This window comes from Manduca sexta, chromosome 10, assembly GCF_014839805.1.
Source record: "Manduca sexta isolate Smith_Timp_Sample1 chromosome 10, JHU_Msex_v1.0, whole genome shotgun sequence".
Taxonomy (NCBI): domain Eukaryota; kingdom Metazoa; phylum Arthropoda; class Insecta; order Lepidoptera; family Sphingidae; genus Manduca; species Manduca sexta.
The window spans coordinates 244951-259960 of NC_051124.1; the positions used below are offsets into that span (position 1 = coordinate 244951).

The 15010-nt window shown below is 36.3% G+C and overlaps 1 protein-coding gene across 1 annotated transcript; it reads left to right on the forward strand.

Moving 5' to 3' along the window:
* Positions 1–1060: 1060 nt before the first annotated feature.
* Positions 1061–14163, forward strand: LOC115441816 (protein spaetzle 4). The gene is made up of 6 exons (XM_030166729.2): positions 1061–1202; positions 11394–11579; positions 11832–12619; positions 12939–13100; positions 13567–13820; positions 14151–14163. Exons 1-5 carry the CDS (start codon positions 1173–1175, stop codon positions 13817–13819), a joined length of 1419 nt encoding a protein of 472 aa, XP_030022589.2. The 5' UTR covers positions 1061–1172; the 3' UTR covers position 13820; positions 14151–14163.
* Positions 14164–15010: the final 847 nt, after the last annotated feature.

Here is a 15010-nt window from a genome sequence, read left to right on the forward strand (position 1 = left end):
GTATAACGGTGCTGCACGCGCAACACTCACCTCCCACTCTCACTTACCTGACACACTCAGGTTAGAGCAGGATGGAAGCCGACGGCCAGCAACCGATTACTCGACTGACCTACTCAAACGAACACACTCTTTCTTGCCACCGAATGAAACCTAATTTTTATCTCATATGAATTTGCAATAACGCAACTGTGGAACGTGAAATAACAGAAATGATGATTGATGATCGGGCGGAACAGATCGTTTACGGTCGATGATGATGACTTGCTTCGGGTCGCTGTTAGATTGTTTATTGATTGTGATTAAACGAGGCGTTTGATGTTGCGCTGTGATTTATTCTTATTTACGACTTAATAATGGCATTATGCGTATATTGATTTAACAGATACAGCATTCGCTTAGTACTTCGACTATAGTAAAATAAGCTTGAAGCATAAGGAATTGAGCGTCGTCGTTTGGATTTTGTTAGGAGGATTTTAATTGTTATCCTTAAAGTTCATTCATTCATAGGAATGTTGTATACTCCCTTCATAAAAGTAGTGTAACTTGCTGGATTTGGCTAAAGTACTCTACATGATATTTTTAAGCAAAAATGTTCCACCTCATATTATAATTAAGGATTATGGGTTTCATCCGCATTCAAATGTATTCTTTACAATTAATTATGACTAAAGCATCAATCATGGTTGTAATCAATACGAATTCCAAATCCCGCTATCGAAAAATTTAGACTCTGTTAAAAATTGCAAGCTAATTAAAATTAATATTGGATGTATACTTAAAAAATAGATGTAGCATAGCTATTTAAGCATTATACATATAAATCAAACTTAATAAAACCAAACAATGCAAAATCATGGAATGTTAAGTCATACTGCAAAAACGGACAAAAATTTAAAATTATATGACAAAATACATCAAAACACATAATAACAATCAAGGTGTTACAGAATCCCGAGCGAGCACGCTAATCTCGTCGGAAGCGTGCGACGGAACGGCGTGGTGAGGCGCGCGAAAACCGATCGAAGCGGTAACTTTTCCTTTAGGGTCCGCGTCCACCAGATCACCCAGTCCTTGACACTGACACCAGCAGTCGTGCCGCAGTCGTGGCGAGTGACGGACGCCACCACGATGCCCCATCACGCGTACACAGTGAAAGTTCGTTAAACTGCGAAATGCTCTACGCAATTGCCTTTATTTTTGTGGTGAGTGTGGTGTTTATTGTGATTTTTCATGTTAATGGTGTTATGATCTAAGGACTAAGGTATTGTATTAGATCTAGATTGTATTAGATCAAGTTTAGTTTCCGATCTTATGACGCGAAAAGAGGTTCGTGTGTCAGTAGGTCATGTAGTCTGCAGATGTATTAACGTCTAGTATAAGTCGAGAGCGTCGCGGTTCCCAGAGCCTAATTAATTATGGTTAGGAAGGGTCTTCTGCACTCTAAGCCTCGCTTAGGAAAATTAAATTCTTTCCCCAATTAGCAAAATATATGGTCTTTTCATCTCTCGAAGAAATATTTTCATCTAATACCTACCAACTAGACAAAAAACATTTAGTGTATTCAACACAATTATTACTCAATTTAACCAGTTCTCTATAGCTCTTATATTATGTATAATTAAATATATGGTTTCTATTTGTTATATGGAAATATGTCTTTAAATAGATTATTTTCAAGTTTTCTAAAACCCACACCCCAATTTTAGCTGTTGTTTATTATTTCTGATCTAACAACAAAACATGCAAAATCTTCGAAATGTCAAAAAATTATGACATTATGAAAAAGCGCGATAAAATCCGAAAAATACTTTTATTTCGTCTAACATTCACGTAAACATAAGAAATCAATATGAGCTTCGAAACAGCGACGCTTTTTGAAGGAGCCTTCACAAACTTGAGGCCTTTAAATGGAATACATTTCGTTTCTCTTTATACGTAGTGTAAGTCTTTCTGGATCCTGAAGGTAACATTTCAACTGTCATAAATACGAAAGAATACAATTCTCTGAGTACATTACATTCGATATTCTTAGATATCTATTTGGTGGTTCAATAATATTTTTATATACAACTTCATGAAGAGGCAAGCAAGTCGTTTTGTGATTAGCTAGCACTACTATTTCCCATAGTCTCGTGTTACTAGCATTTGGCATAACAGTGCTGCAGGTTGTTCTACTCTTCTAATACTAAGAATTTCAGGCTTCTAATATTTTGTCATGGGTACAGTAAAGCGATGCCACTGAACCTGATGGTAAGTGGAATGACGTCCAGATAGAGTGTCAATTGAGAAGAGATAATTAATCCTCGACAATAAATACAATTATACTGGTCTATTTTAATTTTACCGGCTTAGATGTTCAACCTTAAACCAACATACAGCAATGCATGATGGTACTTGAGTAAGAAGCCTTACTGTCTAGTTGTTAAACAGTTTAGTAATCAAAAACTGCATGTGTGATGGGTATTGCTACTCTTCATAGATAGTCGGTATACTTACAATCAGACGAAAGACCAGCCCATAATAGAGAACTATAATTTACTTTCTACATGACATTACGCTTACGCTTGTTAAAATATCATAAATGTAAACCCTCATCATCACCACCCACATAAAGTCCACTGCTGAACATAGACCTCCTCTATAGATTTCCAGACAGATCTCTCAAACCCTTATAATGCCTAGTAAATATACCGAATACCAAGTCCTTTAGATTGGAACATAACAATGCTATCACTATTCTGCTTATTGTACAGAATAACGAATAAGATAGTGATTGTTCAGACGGCCTCTCGCATATGATATAAACTACATATATAACTCGAGAGTAGAGGAAGAAGTCTCGCAAAAGTCGCAACCAACTTATCAGACGAAACATGACCATCACCATTCTGCCAGAATTATATGACTGACAAGAAAATGTAATACACTGCACATCTTCATTTGACAATGACGTCAATTTAAAAGTCAAAATCACGATAACACGTAGGCCTTAAAATAAAAAAGTATATTGTTTCCGGAATACCATCGGCGCAGTCTGCTGAACCATGTAATGGAACAATAGACTCACATGTCCGGGTTATGCGGACAGGTCCGGAATTGCATCCGTACTAGACTGCCTGTAGACGTAATGACGCAATAGGCATATTGACTATTGTATGTTTAAAGGAAAGAAAAAAGGAGAAAAGTTTAAATATTTAAAAATTGAGTAATCAATACAAATTATTATATTGGCCCAAAATAAGATTCCAATTAGAAGTGGAACGGGAATTTCCTTGGTTCTATGATAGCGCATGCAGGCTATGGACCGGCAGACTTGGTACTGGATTGGCACTCCAGATGGAGCATTACAGTATGTTTTCGATGTTCTACAGTCGTAAAACTAACCTAATTCGTTACTTGCGTAGAATAAAAGCTAACACCGCCAAACAATGAAATAAAGACACAGAATGATGAGAATCTTAGAGGAGGAATCGAACTTGATATTCTTTGATACACGAACAGTGTTCGGACGTTTGATTGTACTCGAATAATCAGGAAGGACAATATCGTAGGTCCAGGACCGCATTTCTACTAAACAGCGATGACCACATGTGTAATTAGTTTGACTATTAAAAGGAATGCGTGGAAACGTTCTTAATTACTTTACTTATACGATAAAATTCCTCACTTAACAGTTATTTAAAGTAAATAAATCTTTTTTCACGCGTACAATCTGCAAACATAAAATCTACGTTACGTTTTTCTTGGTAGGTTTCTCTAAAAAAATTGGCCTCTAGGCTGCATCGATTTATGTATTTTTACCTAAAAACAGCAGTATACGTATTACAGTACGGTTAACGGATAGTGTACCTTCTATTATCTCAGAGTGACAAGTACTGATATGCTAAACAATACCTTACCATTCATTCTGGGTAATTTTCTACTGTTTCTGGGCACTAATCATTAATTGAACCACTTATTTCTTAAAATTAAAGATCTACGTCTATGTCAAATCCAGGGCGTGCGGCTGTACATCTATGGCGCGTGGGAAGCGGGCCGCAGCCTCGCCCATTTCAATGGAACTGCACTTCTTTGCTGTGCGTTTACTTCAATAGAATCCCATCTCAGCCGATAGATACGTTGAACCACTAAGATACGCAGACACTTTATTTTTCCCTAGGTACACTACACTCATTATTACAGCTACTGTTTCGACTTCTAGACTAAACTGATAGTTGCCTAAGCCTGTCGGTTTTATTGAAGAGAATCTACTATTCTTGATAAATTGTGCCATTTATGTGATAGAGGCAGTCAGTTTTGACTACTTTGTCTTTAGCTAAAGAATCCGATCATCCCACTTATTTGAAAAGCGTGATCTGCCCATAAGTAGCAATAGTATTATACAAAATGTATGTAAATTACGAAGTCTTTGATAGCACACGCATTTCACTTGTCCTTTTTATTGTTTTCGTGAAGAAAATGATATACCACTACCACCCAGGCTTCATACGGCAATATTAACTAAAACCCCGCAGAAGGTCCCGCATTGAAGGATCAATGGTCGCCCTCGCCGTTAACGGCAAGGTTATGCCTACCTGCCAGGAGTTTTCCTGAGACAGCTTAGCTTTCAAGACCCACAATTCCCAGTGATTACTGGCTACAATGTCAGTCAAAAACATAATATACATAATATTTGCACAATGCTGTATCAAAGAGACTTTGTGATAGTACTACTCCGAAAGTAATTCCAAAATTGACGATCACACATATATGAGAAGCTGCTATAAATATAAATCGATGTCAAAATATTTTACCACCAGTAAGAACAATATAATATACTGAATTCTGCTGTTTAATATCTCTTGAAAGTGGAAACTGCAATTACTAACAAACCACGTTACTGGCCGTAAACAAGTTTAATTGGACCACTGTTATTTTAAATGATACATATAATGAAAATAATGAACAACTTACTTCAAATTAGCAATGTTTATTAAATACCGATGTACATTTCATTAAAAACAATATGTTAACTTTCCATTTTGCGTTTGCGTTTCAATTTGAGCTGGGAATGACTACGGATTGACATCCAGGAATTTGTGAGGATCCAGACAAGAACTGTAAATCTGTGTAAATACTGTTTGTTCCAGTTTCAGATACGTAGCCAATGAAATTACTGAGCACTTTGAAAATGTCTCATAACTTGAGCTCTTTAGAGCCATGGAATTCTCAACTCAGTGTCTACATGTTGCTGATGTATGGAAAGTCGTGGTTTTTATCATCAGAAGCACGCGCAAATCATATCATTCTTTAGCATAAAAAAATTTAACGTCAATCGAAATAATTTACAACTTGATCGTGGTCTTTAGTAACAATAAATCCATTAAACTTGACAAAAACTCCAAACACGTAATAATTCACGCATCAATACTAAAACTCGAAAACTGTATGACATAACACAAAAATCACGACTTGCAACCGTCTGATTCAATAGACCTAGTTGCCGCTGGCGAAAGTTGCCCGCCAAACGTGATTTCACCGACCACACCGACACTTGAGTAACCCCGTTTCTCATGCATTGGAGTCTTAATTTTAGTACTTGCTTTAATTAGGCTGATTTGCATAATGATTTCTTATGTTTACGCGAATGTTAGGCATTGAAATAAAACTATTTTTCCGGATTTTATCGGGGTTTTTTATTATAATTTTCTTACGTTTCCGAAAACTTTGCTGTCTTCGTTGTCACGAGACGAAATTATTTTGTTTTTACAACTGTTAAATGTCGTAAAATATTGTATCTGACTTTTCGGAAGACCAACACTTCAGTCTGCCCCGTGACCACGTTTTCGGATTTGGTTAACAATAACAAAATTTCAATATACTTCCTTGAACTGCAAATGTTTTGTGGACAAAAATAATTTTTATACATATGAAATGATAATTATATTAATTTACGAACATCACCAAAATCTAAAAGAATGCATTTTATGAGTCGTAGCGCAAAACTATAATGTCTAATTCGTAAAAGATTGGGCTGGTCTAACCGAGTTGATGCCATCGTCACAAAAAAGTCGTAAACAGCTTCGCTATTGCGTATAGTTCTAGAAATCGCTAGAGCCTCAAATTTCTCCTAATATTTTCCAATCACCACGCCTACAAAAAAACGACAACTTACCAAAAAATCCATAGCAATAATAAAGGGTGGTAATGATTTACCATCAGATAACCAGGCTGGAATATTTTTCTGCAACAATGCTTCAAGAACCTCGCAAATAGTATTAAATTTTTATATGCTTTATAAAAAACATTAAAAGTTAGTGGGCGCAGCAACATTACACCTCTTGGTACACTCAAATATTAAAAAAAAAACACCATCATTTTAACCTAAATGACAAAGGAAACAAGTCAATACCTGTTATACAGCCTAATTAGACACAAATCAGATGAGTATACTTCTAAATCTTTGCTCAAAGTTCGTTGACACTAGTGCACATGACGTCACCCATCTAACATTTAAAATTTTAATATTTCGATGGTTAGGCACCTTTTATATTAATAAGTGAAAGTTGGAAGCTGCTTTTTTATAATAAAAAACTATATTATGAGTAAGTTGCCTTTTTCATGGTATTTCAAGAATTAAATAGTAGCTGTACAATCCAAAACTTATTATAATGCATGATATCTACCACACTTAGCACTTTGATGCAATAGATTAGTCCCTTAATGCCAAGTATACTCACTGCCTACATGGGGATACGATCCTTTAGCGCTTACAACAGAAATAGACAAGACGTCAGTAAACACAAACCCAGGCGACCTCTCGCCTATGAGGTACCCTCTACCATGAGCTTTGTAATTAAATAGCATGACCTCTGATGATGCTGATATAGTTCATCTGTCTTAGTCTACCATCAGGCAAACGCTTTACTCTTCATTCATATAACTTCATATACTCACAGTACTACTGGCGTGAAAGCCTATTTGTAATTAAAGTCAGACTAAGCACTTTTTCTGGTTAAATATAGCCAATGTAGATAGGTACTTAAATGTCCATGCTGATCTATTCGTTTGCTTTTTCCTTCAAGTCTAATGTGTTCTAAAAAACTACACTATAATATAATTTATAATATTATTAATGGCATAATGCGGATACCTATCAAACATTCTCCCACACGATACACCATTACGTTGACGCTTATATCACGAGACGTCCAGACACGTCGCGACAGGCTGACAGCTGACGTCACGCGCCCAAATAACAGTATTCACTTTCACTCACTGCACATTCATACACCATAAGAGTTTCTCATGCTAGGACGTTGCGATGTCTAAGATATTTTGCATACTGGTTAATGCAAACACTAAGTTCACGCCTGCATCCTCGGTGCGGTGGAGGAACATTATACCTATTACGTGCTATTTATGTGATAGAAAGCATGCTATCGCACTATCAGGTACAATTGCCAATTCATGTGGGAATGTAGGATACACAAGTCACACATTAATAGATGATTCGACGTGGACAGTGTCTCTTATCCTTCCACTGGATTAGAAGGCGATAACCTGTCGAACATTAAAACAATTAGAAAATATTTTTCCCCTTTCTTTATCTAAATCGGATGTTTATCGGAAGGTGTTATGCAAGAGGCGGCTACAAAGTCACACAGTCATCTGCAATTGCAGTCACATCTGCAGGTGCCCTAGATACTGTTTCCTTATTATTGTGCTGGCGGCTCTCCAACGATACACGCCGCTAATCGGAAATCGTTTGTGAAAGTTTATTTACTTGCACTCTGATATGTTTATGCAATGGTGAAGATGGAAAGGAGTTGTGTTTGCGAGCTTAGTTTTGGCTCGATGATGCTTCACCGTGACAGCGGTGTCATAAATCTATTTGTCAAAATATTGTCAATCAATGTTTGGGATTTAATTATATTTCAATATTATTGTTTTCTAGATACTTCTCAATACTCAGAACTGCACGCCTTTGTTGTAATACTTTATATAGTCCAAATGGTAATTATTCTCAAACAAAAATGCGATACAAACACCATTAAATCTATTACGGCCAATATTAATCAGCTGAGTATTAACAATAAACAATTTTAATCAGTGTTTACATAAAATTTTATCTTTCTCTACGTTTTTTGAATCGAAAAACACTCAAAAATATTTCGTGCCCGTCCTAGGGATTCATGTCGGCACTCACGGTTCACTCAACTACACCATCAGACCAAGAAACGATTGATGAAAATATCGTTGTAATGGACAGAAAGACAAGTGGTAAACAAACACACAAATATTGTAACGGTACTGACGTGCCCACACGTCGATCCTTGGGCAGATAACGTTATATTGAGATTGGAACGCGTTGGTGACGATTTCGTATTTCGGCTGTATGACGTCACTTCGCCCTTTCGTTTTCCGTCAGGTTCAGAAGTTAATGGGTGAGAATGTAAAGGTGACCACGGCATTCAAAAAACCATTCTTGTAATCCAAGTTCTGCGCTACTATTACTATTGTTTATGGCCAACGAATATCTAAAAAATACAAGTTAATTCCCGCTGCAATAAATAGTGTCAACATTTTATTTACACCACCAGGCAGCAGTGCTTGAAAATGGATATAAATGATACGATAAAATAATGCAAATAGGTACTTTATGTTAAGTAATTTGTATCTTATGTTTTTTATTGTAATGGAAATGGCTGAACCATGTGAGATGGAACGCTGGATGTATGTATAAGACACGATCCAATGTATCACTGAGTCATTTATTTTGACATCCTAATATAGTAGTAAGTAATACTTACGACATAAACCAGATAGGTAGGTAGGTATGCCTATAGGAATTATACTCAGAGATCTGTTATATAATTACACTACACCATAGTGTTTAAATAATACTCATTTGAAAAGAACTTATCTTTTGGTTACATTTAGTAGTATTCTTCTTTAGTTAATGTGATATAACACAGTCGGGTATGCAATAGTTGATTACTTTGCCACCTTAAACCGCCACTAGACGAACCAGTCATTTAGTTGTATATATAATAAGCTATCGATATTATACGTCATAGCTATAAGGATGTTTTGCAATCTGGTAGCAAATCGACGAACGTGCCTTCCGCAAAGAGAGCGTAGAAAGTCCATCGCAAAAGTGAAAATAAGGATCGCAGAATCGCCATATAGCATCTGTGTTTTGGCACGGCCTAATTGTCCAGTGGTCATCTAGCTATGACCACTTTCTTTTGTCGTGGGCTGTAATTGGTGAAAGTTTTGCAGATACATATGCAGTACAGTGATTGGTATATCTTATTTGTGACAAATGTTGTAACTGGTTCATTTTTTTCATATTGAAACTGATCTTAGAAGTGATGTTGTCGTTATAGTTGGAAAAAAACAAAAAAAAAATTAGAAACGCCTAATAATGTCGCATCTCTACTATTTGGTAGAGCTAAATAAATTAGTTTTTGAGCCAGATTGAATAAATATATTTTATTCTATCAGAACCATAATTATTGTTCCTGTACAATTTAGAGAAAGACATTACAACTATCAAGGATGTACACCGACTGACCAAGGAACGCATCTCTATAAAACTAGTTTAGGTTTTTCACTATGTATAGGCATCAAAGACGGAGCTCACTAAATATGATACACGGGTAATTATATAATTAAATAAATCACAATTTTGGGACAACCCGGGCCTTGAACCTCAAACCTTATTGCTTGCATACTCAATGCGCTAACACAAGATCACGGTGATACGCTCAAACAATAAATAAAAAAACAACATCATTTGTCTTCCATTTTTAAAATAAAAATATTGCAACTACGTTATCTATGGTAATAAAAAGCGGCCATTAGACAAATTGACAGATGATTCAAAGTTGAACGTTTTACTTTCGTTAATGGCTGCTGCCGGCCAGGTGTCTGCCAGGTAATTACATGAACATTTTGACCTGAATTCAACTTGGACCATTAACTGACCCGAAATTATGTATGTAGCTACGTACTTATAAAATCAACTACTGTTTATCAAATTGTGTTTTAATGTATTCAAATTTAAACGTTAGTTTCTTGTTATTTATTTTTATACCAGAGCTGTTAATTTTTAGCAATTTAATGTCATTGCTCTGTAGCATCTGTTAGACAAATACACTTAGAAATTCAGGAACGGCGTCTACTCCCCGCCTACCCTAGATTAAAAGCAAATTTTTTCCTAAATGTTCTTCCTACATACTGCAACACGACAAATATAAGCTTATTTCACAATGCACATACAACCTTTTCAAGTCATAACTGTCTCGTAGCAGATTATTTCGAGTTTGAAATCAGTAAAATTCTTGTAGAATACCTGAAGTTGAAATATCTTTACAATATCTCAGAATATGAAAATTGCTTAAGTTTCCAATTTAAAGCGATATAGGGCGGCGTGACATTCCTTCCAACTACTTCTAGAAGGACAGTTCTAAACCCAGTACGCTGTTGTTTCTGCTGGTAGGATTTATTTTATATCAGCCCAAATAGCGACCACCGTACACAACGTGTTAAAACCCGCTATATTGGCCCACGTAAGTGGCGCGTTCCAGGATTAGACTGTGTATATCCGATTCCAACTGGCCAGCAAAATTGTGTCTACTGCCAAGGGGCGATCATCTCTCGTCAGTAGACATTCTATTAAACCCCACTCAACTTCCCTCAGGTGCAGTGGGTCACTTACTAAAAAAATGTAATATATAACACGACATAATTTAATTTCATAACCACTAAATGAATCCACGTGCTGTATTTATCTTACAATTAAAAACAACACGCACGCCGTACATAACAATTAACATGCAAATTTCTGCCTACACATTTCCCGACGCCTTAAGCTATAATATACATACAATTTTAGAAAACTCCGTTTCAGAACTATTGCGTAAATATTAGGTAGTGATTTTCATAATCAGTGACGTTATGAACATTTTATCTGTCACATACGTATGTGAATATATATTTCTATTTTAAGTGGTTTAGATAAGTTGGTATTTCATAAATATTATGACGCCAAAAATTTTTCACACCTAGCCATGTTTAAATTAAAAGTAAACTAATATATATATATATATATATATATATATATATATATATATATATATATATATATATATATATATATATATATATATATATATATATATATATAGTAAAGATACAATGGAATATAAAACAAAAAATATATTTTTTCCTTCTCTATTTTTCATATTTAATGTGCTCCTCTTAAAGCACTTGTTAGTAGGTAACACCAAAAAACCATCATATTTTGTATTTGCGATGGAACCGAAAAACTCCCATTATTAAAACCAATAGGTACAAGCAGCTTTAATTGCAATAATTAAATATATATCATTATTTCCCACAAGTAGACGACGTGGACATGCAGCGAAGCCCTGGGATTCGACTACGCGTCGGCGTGCGCGCGGCCCAACCGCGTGAACCGCGCACGCGCCGTGCCCAGCCCGCCCTGTGACCTCACCAAGCAAAACTACTGCGTCACCCCTGGCGAGGGATACCCTTGGAACGCTATCAGGAGATTCGTTAGGGAAAATCAGGTGATGGTTGACATAAAAATTGCTAAACGAGCTAAATTGATGACCCTTAAGATGAGAACTTTGAATATTTTGCGGAGGACATATGATTTAACAATGAAAAATTCTTTACATTACCCTAATAATCTTAGAATTTGATAATCACTATTTAATGCATATAGGTCAATTCTTTTTGGTATTTGTCCTTGTTGTATAATGAAGCTTATACTACATATATGTTGCCTGTATCTAATCATTTTGTTTCATCTATTTTAGGGTCTTATGAGAAGAATGTATGGAGAGGAACGTCACATATCAATATTAAAGTCTGAACTAGAAAACTACATAGAAGATGACGATGAGGAAGAAGATGACAGAACTGCTGAAATAGCCGAAGACATAATCAAAACCAAAATGATGTACACCAAAATAAGTCACGGACGTGCCATGAAAGATCGCCCGCACTTCAGGCCCATACAAAACGAGAAGAATAAAAAAACTGATAATGATACTTTAAAAGTGCGACCACTGGAGCCGGTGAGTAACGAAACTAAAGTGAACAGCAATAGTGATAACGGAACAGAAGTAAGCAATGAGACGGTCAACGATGACAACGGCATATCTTACAAGACGAAATTAGAAAGTATTGCAAACATAGAAATCAACAATCTAGATCCAGATGTAATTACCTTAGAAGCAGTTATAAAACAGAGTATTGAAACTAATAGTATCTACCCAAAATCGACAGGTAAAGTAGAAGTTATTGATGATAAAAACAGTACTCAATCAGATAAAAATACAACAGAAAGTATAGACAATGTTAATATTACTGAAACAACCACAAGTGACTTCGATGACATTACAACAGAATCAAGCAAAGAAGGATGGAAGCCGATGGGACTTGATACGTCAACGTTACCTCCAACACTGCTATTCTCTGAACATGAGAAGATTAAAGTTGATAGAATTGACACTAAGGTAAATGACAAAAAAGAGGAATTCCATCCAAAGCCACTGCAACACCAAGACACAACGAGGCCATCTTTTATCAAGCTACGCGGAGCGTAAGTTTGCTTTTGCCATCTTTATACTTTCATTTTACAAAAACAATCATGATTAATTGTGCCTGCTTTGTAATAAGGTTTTAAAGGTAAAAATGTGGAATGAACAAAATCTCTTATAAAGATAGTTCCTTGGTTACCAACTCGGTCAACCCGCTAACGGCCAAGTTGAAGTGGTAGACCTGTTATAATTCTTCGAATAATAAATTTATAATATAATATTCGTTCCGGTTGCTCAACATGATCACCGATTTCTAGCAAAACTCTAATATAGCATATTACATTAAACATTGAAAGTAATACAAATTAACTTACGTTTCAGAAACGCGTGTGAGACGAAGGAGTCCCTGGAGGCGCCGTTCTGGGCAAACAGCACGAGGGGCGAGGTGCTGGCGCTGCTCAACTTGTATCCATACGAACAGTACATACATTTGGAGACGTGCGTGCATGAGCGCAAACAAATGTATTGCAGGGAAGGATGCAGGTGATTTTGACATGGTTTTTAAATTTGACGAATGAATTTTGCTAGTGGAAAGGAACACGAAAGACCATAAACAGTTGCAACACCATCTAGAACTTTGAAATAAAGTAAATAATAACAATTAATAAGAAATCTTTATTTAGTATAGTAATACAGTTTCTAAATATAATGTTCGATAATATCTGTATTAGTTAAGTAACTGTGTCGCAGATAATAATGCCCACCTCCGAGAAAGGCGACAATAAAATGAATAGGAATGCATAGCATTCAAATGCGATCGTTATCCTGAGAAATCCGATATGAAGTCTCATAACGTCTAAAAAATACTATGTCTCACAAACTAGTTCTCAACAAAAATCACCTTCCGCATCACGGCAAGTGACAAAGGAGGCATTATCGATCGTACAAGAGACCTGGCATTATCAAGATTTTTTGTTCACGATGTATAGACACCCTCGTACCATTCCAGATGCGAGCAGCAGTACCGCCTCCACCGACTGCTAGCTTACGACCCTCACAATGCTTGCCGCGGTATATTTGCCGACTGGTTCAGATTCCCGGCGTGCTGCGTGTGCAAGTGCTACGACGTGCCCGTGGAGTTCCGCGCCAGATCGCCCAGGATCCTGCACCCGCAGTACGATGAGGAGGTCAAGAGAGTCATCTACGAGGATGTGGCCAGAGACTGGTACTCCATGTCAGTGGACGATGACGATTTCCTATGAGGTAATAGACAGAAATCTAATATAGTTTTCGACGCATAAGCATATCCCTTGTCTTAATCAACAGCTGAACTAATGCCCAGCGCTAGATTTTTACCTTGCGAAACTCACACGACCTACTGAAGAATTAGAAATTTGAGCACTATTACGTAAGGTGTAGGTACGAATCTATCCTGCCTTGTCGAATCCGTCTTATAGTCTTTGCCTTCTGTAATAAAGCCACGTGGAACAGTCATTCAATAATAATATCATGATAAACTTTATTAATAAGTAATAAGTAATATTTTTTGCTTAAAAACCCACATTCATACTAAAATTATTCAACTTTTTTCAGGTGCAGTGGACAAGAAAAATATAACATCAATAGAAGAAAATATTATTTAAGTTCCCACCTGTAATTACTTTACATCTTGACGGTGACAACACATGAAATTCTCGATTGAATACTTCATAACTACTGTTGATTGCATGCAGATGCATCCGAGGAACACCATGTGCCTTCTTTAACTTGTAAAGAGAGATGAACAGTGTTTATGAAATCATCTGTCCCTAATCGTTGAGAGAGATACCCTAGAACCAAGCCAAGAGATACCCAGAACGATGGCCATAGTAGGCCCTCTCGACATTTCCAGCAAAATTTATTAAATTAATCGACAATTTAGTAGAGATGAGTCGATGGGACGTCTAGCATAACACAAGTATGTTATGGATACTGTTCATATTAATTTTTTTAACAATTAATGTTAAATTGTGCCCTAGGATCATTATAGTCGAGATCAAATAAGCCTTGCTAGGAACGAAGTAGATTTTAATTTGCTCCTCAAGGATCACGTAATTTCCCACATTAATGAGGTTTAACGAACAGTTTTGCACTTCATCGTTTCATAAACTACAAAGAAAAGAACGGGGATACTTTAAAAAGTACACTGTGCGCTACAACCGTTGAGCACCAAAATTTAAATATTCGATGTAATTTACCGACCGACGACGGTTGAATAATTATGACCGTGAAAGAACTAGTAACTAAAATACATTGTGGCATTTTGAATTAAAAAGTGATTAGCTCTTATATCTTTATTTACTGCATAGAGGGTTGAAGCAAGGAGCGCCGTTTCTGTGTACGAAAAAGTGTCCGTCAAAAACCATCAAATTGGTGACGCTACGGTAGCAAATAATTATTTTTATAGATAACGT